At 42.7% G+C, this 21,608-nt stretch overlaps 1 protein-coding gene across 1 annotated transcript in view; it reads right to left on the bottom strand.

The window, feature by feature from the left end:
* LOC136879253 (calpain-9) overlaps nt 1-21,608 on the bottom strand; it is a 134,075-nt gene that overhangs the window by 83,942 nt on the left and 28,525 nt on the right. Inside the window, exons 2-3 of the mRNA XM_067153066.2 lie at nt 9,399-9,530; nt 219-415 (exon numbers count right to left, since the gene is read on the bottom strand). Coding sequence (XP_067009167.2) covers nt 219-415; nt 9,399-9,530 — 329 coding nt within the window. The remainder of the gene's footprint in view (nt 1-218; nt 416-9,398; nt 9,531-21,608) is intronic.

The following is a 21,608-nucleotide window of genomic DNA, read 5'->3' as shown; positions in this document are numbered from 1 at the left end:
CACCTAGCCCCGTGCCAGCGAAATTAACCAATTATGGTTAAAATTCCCGACCCTGCCGGGAATCGAACCAAAGGCCAGCATGCTAAACATTTAGCCATGGAGCCGGACGTTGTTGTCCCTAAGTTTACATAGCACTCATGTTCTGCTATACTATTGCCATTTCACATTAAAAGTTTGGAAGATAATATTTTCAGCGGGGCTAATGCATGGTAACTCACTTGGCGAATGCCTTCTCTAGAAGAGGAAGCCAAAACTCGTTTTCTGCAGTACATCTAGAGTATACGAGCTGCTCATCGTCGTCCACAGGTAATCTGTCATCGATCTCCACCGTTTCCCACTCACCCATCGACCAGAAATTGAACTTCAGCTTGCCTGTATACCCCTTTCCATCAAGGACTTGATTGGGAGGTATGACCTGAAACAAGAAAGCAGAAGAAGTATCTCACAGATAGTTCAAGACAGATTCTCATTATCTGAGGGGAAGGGGATAAATGTACTACCGTCTTCGGGACTCGAACCCAGTTTATTAATTTTATGGACACATGTGTCAAGAAGACTGTACTTTCCCCTGTGGATGCAGGAGGTACTGTCCTCGGTGGTGACTAAACTGGGTAACGTGGAGCGTCGGTTGGGGACTACGAGACGCCTGAGTCCGGCATTGCTTCCACTAACTTGTGCGATGTTCCTCGCCTTCACCTTTCCCATCCAACCTCGCTTGGTCAATCCCCCTGTAGGTGGGGGCGTGGTAGAATACATCCGAGGTATCCCCTGCATATGCCAAGAGACGACTTACAGGCCCAGGAGCTCTTGACTTGGGATACTAGGTTGGCGACCACGAGGCCAAAGAGGAGAAAGGGGAAGGAGAGTTGACCAAGGGAGTGGTGGTGGTGATGGTGGTGATTGTTTTGAGAGAGGGAAAATATGGAAGGGGTTCGACACTTTGAAATTGAAGGTATCGGCCGTAGGAAGACACGGGTCACGAAGGGCGTGAAAATGACTCATTATGCCTCGAGTGCTCTAATACCGTCGGGATCGAAAAAGAAAGAGAGTTGACCAAAGGAGGTCTGATAGGATAGATGAAAGTGAGGAGCCTTCCACAAGTGGAAGCCATGTCAGGACTCAGCTAAGGGCCTCGTGGTTCCCAATCCACGTTCCCAAGCAGAGCCCCTGTAGCCTCTTTTAGTCGCATCTTACGACAGGCAGGGGATACCGTGGATGTATTCTACCACCCCCCCCAGCCACAGGGGTATAACGTGTGGAGTAATAGGGAGTCTGCCATCTTCACGCTCTTGGTGGCCCCTGCCTGTCTATGGTCGTCACCTTCATTTTTCAGAGTATTTTTTAAGAGTTGCTTTACGTCCGCACCGACACAGATAGGTCTAATGGCAACGATGGAATAGGAAAGGGCTAGGTGTGGGAAGAAAACGGCCGTGGCCTTAATTAAGAAACAGCCCCTGGTGTGAAAATGGGAAACCACCTAAAATCATATTCAGGGCTGTCGACAGTGGGGGTTCGAACCCACTATCTCCGGAATGCTAGCTCACAGTTGCGCGCCCCTAACCGCACGGCCAACTCGGGCCGCATTTTTCAAAGTGTTCCCTCTGTTAATAGAGGATGGCTGCCCAGTTGTACTTCCTTTCAAAATAATCACCACCACCACTCCCTTGGTCAACACTCTTTCCCCTCCAAACAAGACCATATTGGGTTTGAGAGACCTAGTGCGTCTTTCCATGTTCACGCCTTATGTGGCCTTATGCTTTGTTTATCCGAAACCGTCATTCTTCCATTTTTTATCTCTGATTAATATCGACCGAGGGTCATTACCAAGTTGTACTTCCTTTTAAACAATAATCTTCACCACCGCCAGCACTAACGTTCAAAACAGAGCTATTCCGCGCCTGAAAGCGCGGTGCTTTACAATTATCCTATGGAGAGGTCACTGAATCTGTTATTTCTTCCTCTAAATTGTGCTGAACTCTCTCTTTCATTCATCCTGCTCGACTTCTCTTGGTCAATTACTGCCCTTACCCGAATCCGACGGAAACAGGTTTACGAGGCCAAGGAAGTCTTTCATATTTACCCCATCTCCTCTTTAGCTCATCCCGTCGGGAATACGTACCTAAAGTGGGTAATCCTCCAGGGATTCTCAATGTTGGACAGTGATTCGGTGACCACCGGCCCCTAGCTGAGTCTGACATTGCTTGCAGTTACTTGTGACAAGCTCCCCACTTTCACCTTTCTTATTTGACTCCTCTTGGTCAATTTCTGTTCTTTCCCGACCCCGACGGTATTACATTTGGGAGACCTAAGGAATATTTCACCTTCATGCCCATCGTGACCCTTCCCTTCCTCATCTACTACTACTACTACTACTACTACTACTACTACTACTACTATTTGCTCTACGTCGCACCAACACCGATAGGTCTTATGGCAACGATGGGACAGGAAAGGGCTAGGAGTGGGAAGGAAATAGCCGTCGCCTTAATGAAGGTACTGCCCCAGCATTTGCTATTGTGAAAATGGGGAAACCATGGAACACCATCTTCAGGGCTGCCGACAGTCGGGTTCGAACCTACTGTCTCCTGAATCCAAGCTTGCAGCTGCGCGACCCTAACGCACGGCCAACTAGCTCGGTCTCTTCCTCATCCTTCAAATTATTGGGGTTCCCCTTTTTCCATCTCAGGTTAGTGATAATTCACATTGTTTAACTAACACCTGAAAAATGAAAATCCACAGCCTGTTTCCAGTCATTCGACCGGTTTAGGAACGGATTGATAGAAACCCCCATCTAGCTGCAAGAATAGGAATTGTGCCGGCTGCCGAAGCCTGTTACACTCCTCTGGGGACAATGATTAATGACTGTCAGATGAAATGATATTGGAGAGTGTTGCTGGAATGAAAGATGACAGGGAAAACCGGAGTACCCGGAGAAAAACCTATCCCACCTCCGCTTTGTCCAGCACAACTCTTATATGGAGTGACCGGGATTTGAACCACGGAACTCAGCGGTGAGAGGCCGGCGCGCTGCCGCCTGAGCCTCGGAGCTCTTTATCATTATTGCATAATTAGGCTAGTGTTAAGAAGGGATATTTTGCCCCGTTAAGGACAATAGGTTCTGTAAACATTGTACTGCCTTCTAACCTGTCATTATTTGTATAAAGGGAAGAACTGCTGTGTTTCATAAGAGCCTATGTATGTAGGCGCTACCATTATTTATTCTTAATGAGGTCCTCTTTTCATTATTGTAAACCTGTGCAAATTTTAGATAACCTAATATCCCTACATAACAATAGTAACTTAATAATTAAAAATGGAATACATTAGCCCAAACCCAACTTGGAAATATATTTAAAATATTTAAACTTACTGTTACAATGAGGGTGCGACGAATTCAATTTATAAGCCATCTGGAAAGAATGAATAACTAAAGACTTACTTATCAAACATAAACATTTTTGCAAATCAAACGTACGAGATGAAAATGGTATAAACAAGTAGAGACAGACCTCACTGAATTAGGATCACCATATCTGCAAGATAGAAATGTAATAAGAAAAATGTTCACACGAGGGGATTTGAGAAAGACGAGAAGAAACCAACACGACGTACCTGGCCGGAGGAATAGACATTACAACAATCGATGAAAAAGAACTATTGGACAAGGAGGAAAGCTCGACAAATGTTAATTTCGCTTGGTTACTAAGTGACCCATTCTCTTATGGAAATAATAATAATAATAATAATAATAATAATAATAATAATAATAACAATAATAATAGAGGAACATCACTCCTGCCAGTCACCTATAAGATATTTTTCACAGATCTCCAGTGTAGGATAGAAAAACACATAGATCAACAGCTAGGAGAATACCAAACCGGCTTTAGGAAAGAAAGGCCAGAACAGATTTTTACCATCAGGACCTTGTTCAAAAGCAAGACATTAGCAGCAGACGAAGTGATCATGAACATTCATAGACTCTAAAAAAGTATAAGACTCCATAGACCGGAACACATTAATAGAAGTGCTTACAGAATTTGGAATAAGTGATAAGACTACAACACTTGCCTAACGAATACTGATGAACCCGTTTTCTCAGGTTAAATATGTGGGAGAACTATTATGAAAAACCTACAACCTGTTTTCCAGTCATTGACCGGGTCAGGGATGTAATGAATGAATCATATATAGGCTAGTATTACGATGGGGTCGCCACTCCCAAAGTGATATATTAATGAATGATAGATGCTACGAAATGAGAAGGGAGAGTGTTGCTGGAATGAAAGATGACAGGGAAAACCGGAGTACCCGGAGAAAAACCTGTCCCGCCTCCGCTTTGTCCAGCACAAATCTCACATGGAATGACCGGGATTTGAACCACGGTATCCAGCGGTGAGAGGCCGACGCGCTGCCGTCTGAGCCACGGAGGCTCCGAGGACTATTATAACCCCCTGAAATCAAAACAGGTTTAAGGCAAGGAAATTCCTCGCCAATCAACTGTGGTTTAGAAACAATTATAAGAGAATGACGAAGAGAAATCAGTCAGTTCATCATTCCATCTGGAATTAAATTAAGAACCGGGCATGGTAATGTTAATGCGTTTAATTTACTGATGATGCAGTTTTTCTTTGTAGATATCCTACAGATTGCAGCTAAGCAGATTGAAGTCCTCCAGGAAACAACAGAAGAAATTAGGACTGCAAATATCTTTTAAAAAGACGGAGTATATGAACATAAATGCCACAGATCCATCCTGGAAAATGAAGGCAAAATATGACTAAGAAGTTCAAGTACCTAGGTGAGATCCCGACTTCAAATATCAGTGAAAATACAACATTTGACGAACGGACGAGAAAGATGGAGACGGAATTCAGACTTATGTCAGAACATTTACAAATGGAAATCACTCTCCTGTCGCCGGGCGAAGTGTCTCAGACGGTTGAGGCGCTGGCCTTCTGACCCCACCTTGGCAGGTTTGACCCTGGCTCAGTCCTGTGGTATTTGAAGGTGCTGAAATATGTCAGCCTCGTGTCGGTAGGTTTACTGGCATGTAAAAAAACTCCTGCGGGAAAAATTTCGGCACCTCAGCATCTCCGAAAACCGGCAAAAATAGTTAGTGGGACGTAATAAGTATAAATTTATCATTCTCCTGTCAGGCCAAATTCAGGCATTACAGTACTGTAGTCCAACCTGAAATCGTATGTGCAGCTGAGGCAATAGCCACTAAGAGACTCTCAGACCTGGAAAAGAAAGAAAGTTCCTTAGGAAGATTCTTGGACCCAGGAAACCAACAGATTGTGATTCACTTCCGCTTAAGACCAAACCAAGAAGTGTGCCAAAGGTTTGAAAATATCACTACCACAATGAAGAAAGGAGACTGCCCGACTCCTTGGGTGAATGGTCAGCGTTGAGGCCTTCGGTTCAGTGGGGTAAAGTGCTCGATTCCCGTGCGGTTCGGGGATTTTAATCGCGTCTGATCAATTCTTCTGGCTCGGGGGCTAACAGCATATTACACTGAAAAAAAAAATGAAATGGTGTATGGCTTTTAGTGCCGGGAATGTCCCGAAGACCTGTTCAGCTCGCCAGGTGGAGGTCTTTTGATTTGACTCCCGTAGGCGACATGCGGGTCGTGATGAGGATGAAACGCTCTGTGGGTGGGGGCGGTAGAATAACACCCGCGGTATCCCCTGCCTGTCGTTAGAGGCGACTAAAAGTGGCCCCAGGGGCTCTGAACTTTGGAGCGTGGGTTGGCGACCACGGGGCCCTTAACTGAGTCCTGGCATTGCTTCCACTTACTTGTGCCAGGCTCCTAACTTTCATCTATCCTATCCGACCTCCCTTGGTCAACTCTTGTTCTTTTCGGACCCCGACGCTATTAGGTTTGCGAGGGCTAGGGAGTCTTTCATTTTCACGCCCTTCGTGGCCCTTGTCTTCCTTTGGCCGATATCTTCATTTTTCGAAGTGTCGGATCCCTTCCATTTTTTTCTCTCCGATTAGTGTTATATAGAGGATGGTTGCCTAGTTGTACTTCCTCTTAAAACAATAATCACCACCACCACCACCTGATGAGGATGAAATGATGAGGACAACACATACACCCAGCCCAGTGCCAGCGAAATTAACCAATGGTGGTTAAAATTCTCGACCCTTCCGGGAATCGAACCCGGGACCCCTGTGAACAAAGGCCAGCACGCTAACCATTTAGCCATGGAGCCCGACACATTACACTACAAACCACAAAAAATGTAATAGTGATTACATCCCTTCATAAAGGGTTGGCGTCAGGAAGGGTATCCGGCCGTAAAACAGGCCCAAATCCTCATGTGCATCCGCGACTCACCAGATGTGGGAAAAGCGGTAGTAGAAGAAGAACGAAGAATGAGACAGGATTTTTATAGGCGTATTAAAAGGATGGAAACAGATAAACTTGCCAACAGGATTTTCACTTTCCAGGAAATCGGAAGTCCTATGGGTGAGAGCCAGTAGCGTAGCCAGGGGGGGTTACAGTTACAAAATTAAGATATAACATAATGAAAGTGCTTGTGCTTGTGCGTGTCTGGTACGCGCATGCATGACTGTCATAAGGATACTGATACAAGAGTGAATTACTGTATGTGATATTCAGATTGCAATACACTACAAAATTCTTACTTTAAAATACAGAACAAGAACAATATGATCGAGGTCAGCAGTTTTATCTCAAACGGTATGTTCAGTTTACAATCTAAAATCTAATTTTCGAGGCTTCCTAGAAAATAAATTTAACACATCTGTTGGTTTTACAACTATGTCTCTGTGAATGTTCAAGGGAGCCAGCCCGTTGAGTCGACTTTCACTTGTGGTATTTCTGAGGTAGGTTTTAAGGCGTCTTAATGTTGAAAATGATCTCTCACTGGCTGCAGTGGTGACAGGTAGGGTGGCAAACACTCTCAACAAGCAGTAGATTGCAGGGAGTTTATCTTGATCACATAAAAGAAGTTTATTGTTTACTGTCAGTTTCTATTTATTTTCTTTTTGTGAAAGTTCAATTGGGGGGGGGTTCTAACCCCCAGTAACCCCCCCTGGCTACGCCCCTGGTGAGAGCAGTCTATCGGAATCTAGAAAAGTGTGGAATTAGGGCAGAAGACGTAAGAAACAGAATTCTTCAGAAGAAAGGTTGGGAAGGTGAAGGATCTGTCCGACGAGAACACGAGGAAGAACAGAGTATTCTCGGCACAAGAACGAGCACGAGAAATCCAACGGATGGGGAAGTACTGGCGCAAGAGAGAAAGAACTCGAGAAAAAAGATGGAAGTTATGTAGTCGCAACCCATGTGTGATCAAGAGTCATATGATGAACTCATTTTAACTTTGATTCATGTTATGGCCTTTGAACTCATAGTTCTCGAGAGAGCGATCAGTTTCCTAGTACATGGCTGGTATGATCTCATACGAAGGAAGCCAAGTAGTACATCCATAATTAATGTAGGTCAGATTGTATATTGACTCATAGAGCTGATACTAAATGTCATGTCATCCTGACTTTCCGCCGAAACATGTCACTGCAGTTACTGTTATTGGAATGCCTTATCCTAAACTGGCTGGCCCCGTAGTGTAGGGGTAGCATGCTTGCCTCTTACCCGGAGGCCGCGGGTTCGATTCCCGGCCAGGTCAGGGATTCTTACTTGGATCTGAGGACTGGTTCGAGGTCCACTCAGCCCCTGTGATGAGAATTAAGGGGCTTTTTGACAGTGAGGTAGTGGGCGCGGTCTAGAAAGCCAAGAATAACGGCCGAGAGGATTCGTCGTGCTGACCACACGACACCTCGTAATCTGCAGGCCTTCTGGCTGAACAGCGGTCGCTTGGTAGACTGTAGTGCCATGAGGTTAGGTCTTTTCTTATGCTAAACTGAACCGAGTGATATTAAAAAAGTACAATATTTGATGAAACCGAACGACAACTTAAATCAAGCTCTTTATTACCCCAGAGAGAACCAGTTGAAATTTACCTTCCTGCCTCATGAGTTCTATCGTCAATGGAAAACTGACGACTGTGAGATATCAAAACTTACAGAACAAAAGAGAGAGAAGGCTTAAAAGTAAGAAGACTAACAGCTCGACCAAGTGGAATGTTCTGAACTGTCTGTGGAGAAATGGCTTGGAATGACATTAGTAAACGAACAGGCTTGAGTGAAGTTCTTAAAAGCAGGAAAGATCATAGAATGAAGATAATAATGGAACTCAAAAGGACTAATTAGGGTAAATATTCGTTTGTAGAAGATGAATGAGGGATTGGAATAATTTACCATAGATGATCAATAAATTTCCAATCTATTTTGAAAACACGTAAAACTAGATAAACAGCTGGTACGAAAATCTGCCACCAGTGTGTCAGTCGTAAATGCACATCAGTGGTTATTGATTGATTGATTGATTGATTGATTGATTGATTGATTGATTGATTGATTGATTGATTGATTGATTAAGTGGCAACGTGTGTGTGTGTGTGTGTGTGTGTGTGTGTGTGTGTGTGTGTGTGTGTGTGTGTGTGTGTGTGTGTGTGTGTGTGCGAGTGAGATACATTTACTATACACATCGTAAATAATGATAACCATGTAAATCTCTCGATAATTATAAAAACTCATCGTCTGTCTAAACTCAACGTCCGTATGTATTGGTGTCCACTTAAAACTAGAGAACCTCTGGTTGGATTTTTATGCTGTTTTCGGTGTCGCCTATAAGGTCCCCGTGGAAGGTTTTCGTGTAAACAAAAAATATGATATTGAACTATGGGTGAAGGAAACCGAGCAGTGACTATTTCTGCGAAACAGGCAACAATTTTACTGGCTTACGCTGCATAAATCGTTAAAGACATCCACAAATGAAATAGCAAACTGCTTTTGTGTCGGGAGTGTCCGAGTAGGCCTACATGTTCGGCTCGCCAGGTGGTCTTTTGATTTGACTCCCGTAGGCGACATGCGTGTCGTGATGAGGATGAAATGATGATGAAGAGGAAACAAACCCTCAGCCCCATGCCAGCGGAATTGATGGTTAACATTCCAGACCCTGCCGGGCAACGAACCCGGGACCCCTGTGACGAAAGACCAGCATGCTAATCATTTAACCATGGAGCCGGCCATCTACACACTATATCCAAAACAATTGAGACCATAAAACTTTCTAAAAAGAAAAGCGACGATGTATCACTGGAAAGCGACGATTTCATAAATTTATGATGTAAAAAGATAGCGAAACACAAACAATTCGAAACTCCCGGAGTCCCTTAAACTACTGTGACAGACATTACCCAGAACTTCCTCTTCATTAAGAATGACTGTTGTTAAGCTACGTTTTACAGGGATTTGAGTTGCTTCAAAATTGTTCCATAAATTTAGAGAATACCCTATCTAAAACTTACCTTGTTGATAAGTTCAGGTATTTGAGCGATTGCTGAACAAGCGGAGAGGAACCAGCAATCCCCCAGATCTCCTTGCTGTACATCTCCTCGGTGTGCTCCATTGACGAACATCTGGGGCTTCTTGCTTATTTCCTGAAACAAATATAATAATAATAATAATAATAATAATAATAATAATAATAATAATAATAATAATCGTATAACCTGTGTCTTGTTGCAAGTATTGATTCCACGCCATTTAGGCTGCCTGCGTGCCAATTTCGACGTTCGGATTTACTCTATGAAATTGCAGAATAGCCTAAAATTCCTTGTGTGGTTTATAGTTCAGTTTTTAATAAGTTGTATTGAGTTAACACGAAATGTGTCACCACAGATCTTTTACATGCCTGCGAACTTAAAATATTGCAAACGTATTATTTAAAAAATAATTAACACGTGCCCGTCTAGAACAATATCTAAGAAATTTGAATATTTAAATATTTAAGTCCATTTCAAACTCTTTAGATTTCAAAGTTCATGACATTTGGTTTGTGATGATTCACCATTAAGAAATTGGATGCAAAAGCTCTGTTCATACAGAGTAAGTTGGCCGTGTACTTAGGGTCGGGAGATGGTGGGTTCGAATCCCATCGGTGGTATCCCTGAAAATGGCTTACAGTGATTCTCCATGTTCATACCAGACAAACGCTGGGGCTGTGAATTTATTAAGGTCATGGCCACTACCTTCCCAATCCTATCCCTTTCCCATCCTTACGTCTCCAAAAATAATCTTCGATATTACGACGTTAAGCAACTAGAAAAAATTCTGGGCATCAATTTTAAGGATTCCCTGCATTTTTGCCAAATAACGCTTAGGGTACAAGGCTGTACCTATACATCTGCTAACTGCCTACTTAAACCAGTGTAAAGAGTGCGTCGAAGTAAATATGAACGGATTACGAGATAAAAGAAAGGTGAATATTTCTTCGAAATCATAAATTGTGGTAATCCGCAAGTGCTGTTTTGGGTCATTTTCTCTTTTTAGTTTGTCAATGAAATGCGAAATCTTGGAATCTCCACTCTGTTCTTTCCCAAATAATAACAGATGTGTTATCGGATAGGGGAAAATTCTGACTCAGTTCTTCATGGAATCCTTTGAAGTTATTGTACTGTAATCTGTACCGTGCTCGGTCTGAAATGTCTTCCTGCCTGAGACCAATCCTATCAGGGTACTTTCTGGCCCTCTGAAACTAGTATCTGAAACATTAGGTCTATGGTCCAGTAACTTGGAGATCTGCTTTGTCGTCCGTTTTAATCCATTCTAAACTGATGTCCACAGAAATTACCTTAGTTTTATTGACTCCATCAGCTGTTCGTTCTTAATCCGATACAATTAAATTATTACTAGCAGTTTCCCGCTGGCTCCGCCCGCAATGTACAAAGTATGGTGGTGTTCGTTACTATCCTCACGGATGAATTTGCAAAGTTTCGAGTTAATGAAATAAAGTACATGATCTGCTGTGGTAATAGACTGTAATATTATGTCAACAAAACACTTGAAAATACATCACCCCAAGAAATGGAATTAAATGTTCCTTGGAACAACACTACGCGCCGAACTGTTAAAAAGTCCTTCAAAGATCTTCGTCATGGAGACAAATATACTCATAACTTTCCTCAGAATCTACCAATTTAAGTATTTATTACCTCAAAAGAAAGCGCTTGATACACTGAGTGTTTTAGACCAAAACGAACTGCGTACCTCAGAACGAAAGATATCATTGCTTCAATGAAGAAAAATGTCAAATGTCAAATTGAATGTGCACTCATAACTTTCCTCAGAATCAACCAATTTGAATAGTTAAGAGCTGAAGCGAAAGAGCTTGATCCACTGAGTGTTCTTAAGCCAAAACGAACTCAGTACCTCAATTAGAACCAAAGATATGATTGCTTCAAAGAGACAAAAAATTGAAAATTCAAATTTGGGGAAGGCGGAATACCTGAATACCTTTCAGTGTAAAAAATGAAGGAAATCGACCGGATAGAATGGCCGGACTGACTTTAGTTTTCATAATTTATTTTAATATATAGATGATCAGGATTATTTAAATCATTGCGTAAAAGCAGTTACAGCAGTAACTCTTGGCAGACTTTCCTGAATCCATGCTGAAGACGTCTAAGAGGACAGTATGAGTTTACTTCCTCTCACCCACCAAGTGATAACCGTTAGGAAAGAGCGGAAAGAGTCTTTCTTCTCGCCACACACACTGCTATGTGTGAAAAATTCACTTTGGTGTGCGAGGGTCACAACAACAAACTAGTAGTAGAGCGACGAGCGTACGTGTGAAAACACAGTTGGCAGCTACGAGCCAGACGAGTAGTGAGGATGTGAGCTCGGAGTGGCAGACAAGAGCTACAACACACGCTCTTGTTCTCATGGCCACGTTTCGTGTTTGTCTAAATCTGGCTTGGTTATATGGGCCCTAACAGTTTTAAATCGAAACTATCCAACCCTAAAACATACGTTATTTTCGATAGGCCTACCGCGTGAGAAAAATCGCCGAAGAAATCAGCATTCCTAGCAGTGTAAGATAATATTACATTAATAATTTTAAGGAATAAATGGCAGGTAAGAAATTATTGGAAGTCTGACTTCGTGTCTAAGTGATACTTGTCTTGATCTTTAGGGCTCTGTGTTCGACTCCCGGTTGGGTCATGGAATTTTACTCCATGACTAAATGGTTAGCATGATGGCCTTTGATCACAGGGGTCCCGGGTGCGATTCAAGTATCTTTTGGCTCCACGATCACTAATGTTGGCCAACTTGTCGAAGAGGTCAATGCAAGGATATCCGCAGCCTGGATGAAATGGAGAATAACAATCGGCGTCGCTTGCGACCGGAGGATGAAAGGTAATCTGAAATCAAAAATCTATCGTACTGCCAACCGACCTGTTGCACTGTATGGTTGCGAATGTTGGCCGACTACGACTGAGGCAGAGCGTCGACTGGGCGTCATGGAGACTAAGATGCTGAGGTAGACAGCTGGCGTCACTCACCTGGATCGCATCTCCAATCAATTCATCAGGGAGAGATTTGGCGTTGCACCGATTCAAGAAAAAGTGCTCAAGAGTCGTCTACGATAGTTTGGACATGTACTAAGGGGCAGATGCCGACACTATCGCGAAGACGGGTTACATGTTAGAAGTCGCCGGTAGGAAACAAAAAGGACGACTAAAACAGGCATGGGCCGATACCCTTCATGAATATCTGAAGAGTATCAATCTCCACCCTGACATGGCTCAGGACAGAACTAAATGGAGACAACGATTCCATGTAGCAGGAGGGACAAACGCTGTAGAAGATGAATACAGTTTCTAAATCCCACTAACTATATTTTGACGGTTTTCATAGTCGCCGAGGTGCTGGAATTGTGTCCCGCAGGAGTTTTTACGTGCACGAGGCTGACGTATTTGACCACCTTCAAATGCCACCAACATGAGCCAGGATCGAACCTGCCAAGTTGGGGTCAGAAGGCCACTCAGCCCGGCGGTAAAGGGCGTGAAAGAACGAGTAAGATATTACTCTCAACGTATGTTTAAAGAGGAAGGACAGAGTGTGAATTGGAACTGCATATTAGGAAAACCATGTCGTGCAATAGTTTCTGTTGATCACGCAAATGATCGGATGATTTGATGTTCGCAGAAAATAGGATCAGGATAAATATTAGTGTTAGCTGAGAATGCTGTTTATTCCTTTATGTTCAATACCGCATTTATGCGAATAATCCACGCATATTTTTTAAACAAATTGAGGCACGAAATTGGGGTGCGGGTTTTATTTGCGTCGAGGTTGGCGACACGCTCCTGGCTCACCTAGATGTTGATGTCGGGTGAACAATTATGCTTTGTGTAACCACAGATGGAATAAAACTGTCCCCATATCTCACATTTAAACGGAAAACTATTCAGACTTCTAATTATAAACTACCTTTACATTTAAAAAGTAGTATTTGAAAGAGTAATTTAAATTCAAAATTTCTCCGCGTCACGATAGAACTCGTCTTCCGGAACGTGCATGGGTAGCTTTCTGCACTTACACTCACTTCGGTGTGTCTACAGTGTGTTTGATACTTGATAAGCACCAGGAAATCGTATATTCGTTTGTATTCGGTGTTTTAAGGAAAGCCACAATATCACGTAGCAGGCAGTGTGCGGAGAAGCAGAATCCGCGAAGACTGGCGATGCCGACAGTAGGCGAAAAAGCGAGGCTCATAATTATAATCAATTCGTACGTGCCGAACAATACTGTCAATGCCGATGAAACTGCATTTATTATTTTTTTACTGCCGAGCCCAGACAGACTTATGTTTTAAAGGACATGGGGTCACTGTACTCTATTACAAAGTATTACAAAACAGACGGAAGCGAAATACTTCCTCCCTTCGTTATAGGAAAGTTCGATAAGCCGCGATGTTTTAAGGATGTCGGGCACTTTTCATGTAATTACAAGACATCCAAAAATTCAAACGGTACAGTAAACCAAAAAATAAAACACTTGCACACGCGAGCCAGCATAATTTGTCCTCGTCTTTGAATCGTGCTTTTTTCTTTCATTGTGTGAGGTTATGTTTGCCAGTGAGTTATCAACGTGCATTATATGAATAATGTAAATGCACCTTCTTGGATATATTTCGGAAATATAATTTCTTCCATGGCATTTGAAAGGTTTAAACTGTGAATCAATGTTAATTGCATGTAGTAGTGGGAACCAGAATATTTTTTTACGCGGCAAAGAGTTGGGATTTCTGAAATACGAGTTGGCGGTTAATTCGAAATCCGTGATAACATGGTTTTACTGTATCGCAAAACTAACATCACACTTCACTGGTGTGTCTGTTAAAGTGTTTACAATGCATGAAAAGAATTGTCCACTTGTAACTTTTTTTGATGAATACTAATACATAAAATCATGAATAAAAATATATAAATAAAATTACATAAAAACTTAATAAAATTAATAAGCGTAATTAATCGAAATGTCCGTAGTATGGGCGCCAGAGTTCACCAGAATGGATCCCTCGAATTTAGATAAGAGCATGATAAACTGTATATCCCAGGGCGTGTACATAATGCTGCGTACTGGTACATTTGCTGCAGGCCTTACCTAACCTCCTGAAAACGACTAATTAGGTAGGAACTGCACCTAGGTTCATCAATAACACTGATTCTAAAATAGCTAACTATATTCTTAACAAATTCCGTGCATGAGCACCTCATCAACATACAACATTATACATATAATACACACATAAAATATTGCTGGAAGACTCCATATTTACAACAACAACAATAATGAAAATCGTGGGAAAACGAAAGCGAGAACTAAGCTACCATTTGTAGATAGTCCGATGAACAAAGTACATGTATGAAGATAAATACCCTTCACTGACTCTATATCAATTCGACTTACCGATTCTCATAATCGGCAGTTATCACATCACACAGATACTGTACCTTGTACTACTGTGTTCACATATTTTAACACTTGTTGTAAAGATATATACACACGTCTGTCGATCCTCAACATAAATTATGGAAAGTCTGAGATAGCTTTCACCAACATATAATGCTAGACCGCCACAAGTGCTACAATACTTAATGCGCAAGCACTCTCCCCAATCAGCCACTTTCCACGAACATAAGACTACGCTCCACGAACGTTTGAAGTCCAGTCCATTGCAGCCGTGTCACTCCAGTACCGTGTATCAGCACAACTTCCTTCCCGTACAGTGCGTCAGTTGTAGTTCTCTTATACAGTGTCACTGGTTGTAGTTATTTTCCTTCTCGTTCCTTTACAATCACCTTTACAATGTCTCTGGTTGCCGCTGTATGATCAACCTTTATAGACATCAACATCCCCCTCCTCTCAGATGATACGTCTGGATTGGTGTTTGCCAGCCAATCATGAGTGAATCTCTTGTCAAGACCTGCCCTGAACTTCTCCTTCCTCCCAAGACAATAACAAACTCTGGGGTATATTCCATGAGTCACCAAACTTTCCTAATACAACAACAAGCTCATCTCATCAGGCTGGTATATATACATGACTCATGAATTTCCCGACACAAGTACATCACAACAAACACTGGGGTAGCCATATGACTCAACCAAATTACCAGAGTTATTAAAGCAATGTTTTCCCACTCGTGCAAAACAAATTACTCATACCTACATATGTGGATATCTTCCAGCTTACCAATATAAATGGCAAAATATACAAATGAAATAATAATAATAATAATAATAATAATAAATCGAATACTGACAATAATATCTCTAACTTCTACATATAATTCGGGGGTGTGATATATGTACTATCACACACTACCGGTTATATTACTATCCAAGTAAAAAAGAGACCGCGTGTTATAAGTATTTTAGACGTAGAGTGGGACGAATTTGTAATTTAGGAGAGGATTCTAGTGATGTAAGAGACAACGAATCTTCCGATTTACAGGGAATCGAGCCTATTGGAAGTTCAGATTAACGAAATACCTGTCACGTAAGTAGGCCTACTTGCTAATTTTCATGGCATTTGTAGCAGTGATCATGTATTTTTAACATCTCAGGCAAAGCAGCTATATCCGTAAATTAACGTGTTCATATTTGCGTAAAGAACACGTGGACCTCGCGGAGTGATATGAAATGTTTCTTTGCACCTACGTTACTCTTTCGATGGAAGGAATTTTAGTTCATTTCATTCTTTTCAAAATGAGTCTTCTTAAAATTAGGGTGCGGATATTATTCGTGTAAATATGGTAGTTTGAAATTCATTTTATCACTAGCTCTTGTGATAAATTGGGCTCCACAACGTGGAGTATACAGCCAAGAAATGCTGTTATAATACTAAGCAAGTGGGTGCGTGGTTTGGGACATGCAGCTATCAGCGTGTATTTGGGAAATAGCAGGTTCCAACCCTACTGTCGGCAGCCCTCAAGATAGTTTTCCATGGTTTCCCATTTTCACACCAGGAAAATGCTGAGCCTGTACATTAATCAGGGCCACGATCGCTTTCTTCCCATTCCTATCCCTCTTCTATCCCGCCGTCTCAATGACCTATTTGTGTCGGTGCGACGTAAAGCAAATTGAAAGAAAATGCTATTATGGATTGTAAGAGATGCTGAAAACTCGCTTTATAAATGCGACATATACGAGGGCTACAAAGAATTTGCAACGTATGCAGATGCACGAAATCTTTTATTGCAGTACCGCCATACCTCTAAGGATTTCAATGTAATCTCATGTAACATGTTACACCCGTTACCAGACAAAGATGAATGGTGTAGGATAAGAGTAGCTGTGCCACCTTGTTGATGCCCACGATGAAGCGCCCTACCACTTGGAGTTTGGTGTCTCGATTATGGAAATGCTACTCTCGCACTGGTTCTTTACTTTAGGAACAGATCGAGATTACTGGGAATAATATCCGGTGAATAGGGAGGATGCTTCGGGACCTCCCACCTTCGCAGTCCCAACAATAACCTCACAGGAGCAGCATTGTGACAGTGGCCACTGTGGAGGAAGATGGGCTGATTCGGTTGGAAATGGCGTGTGCAGGACAAAGATGATGATCCAGAAACATTCCAAGCACTACCTCGAACTTAATCCATGCTGGTTGCTCCACTTTAGAAATCATTCCGTTAGGGCGATCTGGCCTGATACCGAAAACTGATGGGTTCACACTCGTTCTTCTTAAGGACTTGCGCTAGGTTTGTTCCATACCTCCACCTCCTCTCTGCATGCACTGCCAAGAGCAGCACCCTCACTTTTTCCTACGCAAAGTGTCGGCAGTGTTGCCACTACATTCTTTCCACCGTCGTTATATGCCATTATTAAAACCGGTTGCGATTTGAGTCTAAGGCATGGACATTGAGAAAGTAGAAAGTGAGGTAATGATAAATATTTGAAAGGAAAATATTAAGGAAGATGTTTGGACCTGTCTATGAAAATGAACTTTGGATGCTCCTAAGTCATTGTGAATTAGAACAATAATATAAGAACCTGACGTGGTCATTTTTACAAATATCCATAGGCTAAGCTGGGCAGAGTATGTTGTTAGACCGGAAGAATACAGTAAAATATTTTTTTTTCATAAAGCATATTGATGTAGGAAAAACAGGAAGACGTGAACCACGCTGTTTTGATGATGGAGAGAAAGATCTGAAGGTTTTGGCAGTGACAGGGTGGAAATGGAAGGCGCCCAGCGGGATGAGTGTTGTAAGATCCTTGACGAGTCCAAGGCCATAAGCCCATATGTCAACGAAGAAAATGGTATATTTTATCGGCACTCTCAATCAAAGAGTTGAGATGGGTTAATGCTGCCTCAGTGGTCCCTGATCCATTCAAAGTCGGCAAGTGGTAACAGCGTAAACCACAGGCGATACTCTTAGTAAGTCGCTGAAGTGCGCTTCTGTGTTCAATGTGTAGTTGTATGTTTCACTATTTATCTCTCTCTCTCTCTCTCTCTCTCTCTCTCTCTCTCTCTCTCTGTCTCTCTCCACAATGGAGTAATTGATCAACTTAGTATAGAACAACGAATTTCCATCTGTTGTAGTTTTCACTTAGGAACAAATCTGTTCTTGAGTTTTGTAGAAACTGTCAGGAATGCCTTCCTGGAATTGTTCTACATAACAGGTGTACATTTCGTAGAACAGAATGTAGCAGAATATCAATTAAATTAAAAGTTAGGGGATTGAATTCTGGGCGATGCTTCGATAAGCATTTTATCCCAGTTCCTAGTAATTTCCAGCAGTTTATCCTAATAGAAGTTACCATTACTGAGTTTTATTTTTTAAATTTCTATTAGTTGCCTCTAAACTCTGTTTAAGAGCTTTCTTTCTTTCTTTCTTAAGCCAACCCTGGAGGGTAAGCAGATTTTCCCTCGGACTCAGCGAGGGATCCCACCTCTACCGCCTCAAGGACAGTGTCCTGGAGCTCCAGACTCTGGGTCGGGGGATACAACTGGGGAGGATGACCAGCACCTCGCCCAGGCGGCCTCACCTGCTATGTTGAACAGGGGCCTTGTGTTTAAGAGCTTCTTATTCTAAATGTGCATTTCTTTGTGCTAAGTCTGAAACATAATAAGAACGCAGTACGTATTTATGTTATGACACATTCAAAGTAAATGAGACACATGAACAGCTGACTAAATAGTCGTATGTGAGTAGGTTGCATGGTATCAAAATGACATCATCTGTTTTAGGAAACGTGAGAGTAAGTCGGAATAACCTTGACCGGTTGCAAGACGAAGTCTGCTCGACATCATTAGAGATACAAATCATAAAACAGAATATGGTAGAAACCTGAACAGGGATCTGTGAAACCCATACGAAGTCGAGAAGACTTTGACAGTTTATATCCCACAAATACGAGGCTCGCCCAGGAAGTAAGTCCCGATGGATCTTAAAAAGGAAAGAAGAACAGAAGGTAATCATCTTTATTTATGTGAATATAGATTCTCGACATACGCACTAATCTTGTTTAAGCACTTTTCGTAGCGTGGCACCAAATTTTGAAGGCCTGCGTAATATGAGTCAGCCGTCAAATATCCGAATCGCGTTGTAACCGCTGTCTAGAGCGCAGCGTCGCTGTCCAAACGTTGACCTGACACATGTCTCATCGCTTGGAGGAAGAGATGAAAGTCGCTGGGCGCGATTTAAGGCCTATATGGTAAATAAAAGGGTATGTCTCTCCCGGAACTGCTACAGAAGAGTCTGTTTCTCGCTATATGGAGCAGTTCGTTGTCGTCCAAAAACGTTATGCCTGTGCTAAACCTTCTCACTCTGTTTCGCTCTACGTAGCTTCCGCTAAGTGTCACAATAATCTTGTACCTTGCAATCTGTGGAAGAGTGTATGAGAGCGCCATTGTTTACCTTCGCACAGCTCTAACACAGCTGCACCCACGGAACGGCAAACTCACCAGACTGTTACATGCTTCTTGTTTACTCCGGCGCAAGCTTGTCCTGCGCAAACCACCGGCGCTATCTTGCTGCTCTTCCAGAACTTACCTCTTGGATGGGCCTCATTTACCTGTCTTGGATTTGTGTGTTGATACGATATACTACCAATAATGTGCTCATAAAACCATGAATACTAAAGTTAAAGCCTAATTTCCAATATCATCTTCAAATTAATTACCCTGGGCTTGGTCCGGCTCCGTGGCTAAATGGTTAGCATGCTGGCCTTTGGTCACAGGGGTCCCGAGTTCGATTCCCGGCAGGGTCTGGAATTTTAACCATAATTGGTTAATTCCCCTGGCACGGGGACTGGGTGTACGTGTCGTCTTCATGATCATTTCATCATCACGACGCGCAGGTCGCCTACGGGAGTCATTCAAGAGACCTGCACCTGGCAAGCCGAAGTCTTCGGACACATCCCGGCACTAAAAGCCATACGCCATTTCATTATTACCCTGGACTTGAATACAGAGATTCCAACAACTTACCAGATTTTGGAAACAGTATTTCAGTGTGTTCAGCACCTCCTGTGTCTGCCTCCGTAGCGTAACTGTTAGTGTTATTAGATGCCATCCTCGGGGGCCCGTCTTCGATTCTCCGGTACTGCCAGAAATTTAAGAAGGCAGGAAGGTTCATATTTACTTGAAATAGAACATGCAACTCACCTCCAGCGGGGGTGTACCTCAAAAGAGCTGCACCACCTCGGGATGAGGACGCGAATTTACGTAGCACCTCCTGTAATTCCGCTTCGATTTCTTCAGCGGAATCAAAACAAAGCCCTGTCAGCCGGATGGAGCAGGTATAAGTAGCAGTGGGCCATGATACGTGAGTAGGAAAGCTGCGGAACGGTAGTCATATAGTTTCCTTTTGGGAAGTACCTCACACCGAACGAGGTGCGTACAAGCACATTATCATGCAGTAACCAGTCCACGCTGTTCCATATATTAGGCCGATAGCGTCTCAATCCCCTGCGGGTGGGGGACGCACACGTAGAATACACCTGCGGTATCCCCTGCCTGTCGTAAGAGGCGACTAAAATGGACGACCGAGGGATGATCCAATTAGAACCATGAAACTACTTGTAATTAGTACCATCACGCAGGGAACACCATGGGTTGCATTTACTTGCGCGTAGTACCACTATGTTAGATACGCAATAGGTTTGTGATTAGTAGCCACAGTGTGTGAATCAGAATGTGGGTCCTACAGTAGCTGTGATTCGTACACCTATATGAGCGACACCATGGGATTAGCGACACCACGGTTCTGCCTTATCTATGCTCAGTTCCCACTATGTGAGGAACTCCATGGGATAGTACGAGTCCCTGTGGTTAGTCCACTTATGAGAGGAACGCCATAGGTTTGCGTTGCCTTTATAGGTTTGCGTTGCCTGCAAATAGCGCCGCAATGTGCGAAACACTGTAGGTCAGTGTTACATGTGCGCATTACACTGAGTACCATAATATGTGGAATACCGCGAGTCTCCGCTACTTTTGATTAATACCGCAACATTACACATAGCATGGTTCTACATTCCTAGCGATAAATACTATTTTGAGGGGCTGATGACCTGGATTTTCGACCAGTTTCGACTACACGCATACAGTAATCTATTCAGCATCGTGCTATAGAAGCAGTCCCTTGGTCAGTACTACTATTGTTCTACGCCAGCTTCTGTGCATGAGAGGCACTGTGGGTCGGTTTAAATTCATTCCCGTCCGTCCGTCCGTCCGTCCGTCCGTTTTGAATTGTGGTCAGTGGAGGATATTGTGTTTTTAATTTGTCGTTTCATTTCGTCTCATTTCGTACCATTAGGGGCCTTTAAACAGCAGACATCATCGATAGCGCCTCATATCCTCGCGAATACGTAAGCGCACTTTCGGGATAATTTCAATTCGACCGCTATAATCCACAACTCTCAAATGTTTTTCATCTTCCACCGATTCCCGGCCTTCTTTGAAACGTTCAAACTACTCAAATGTTGTTCTTTAGTTTAAAGCTTTTGCATTCGATGGGTTTCAGCCTGGAGCAACATTTATTGCAAATTCTTTGCTCCTTCAGTTATTTCAAAATTCGCAGGGGCACAAGAACGCGGTGTAAGCAAGATTACCGAAACTCAGATAAACGGACCCAGTATAAGGTGAAATGAATTGATATGGCAAGTTTTTACGGTCTGATGCTCTTCCTGACTCCAACCCCATTTCAGAAGCTAATG

This window comes from Anabrus simplex, chromosome 8 (assembly GCF_040414725.1).
Source record: "Anabrus simplex isolate iqAnaSimp1 chromosome 8, ASM4041472v1, whole genome shotgun sequence".
NCBI classification, from domain to species: domain Eukaryota; kingdom Metazoa; phylum Arthropoda; class Insecta; order Orthoptera; family Tettigoniidae; genus Anabrus; species Anabrus simplex.
This window is presented reverse-complemented; position numbering and strand designations above follow the sequence as displayed.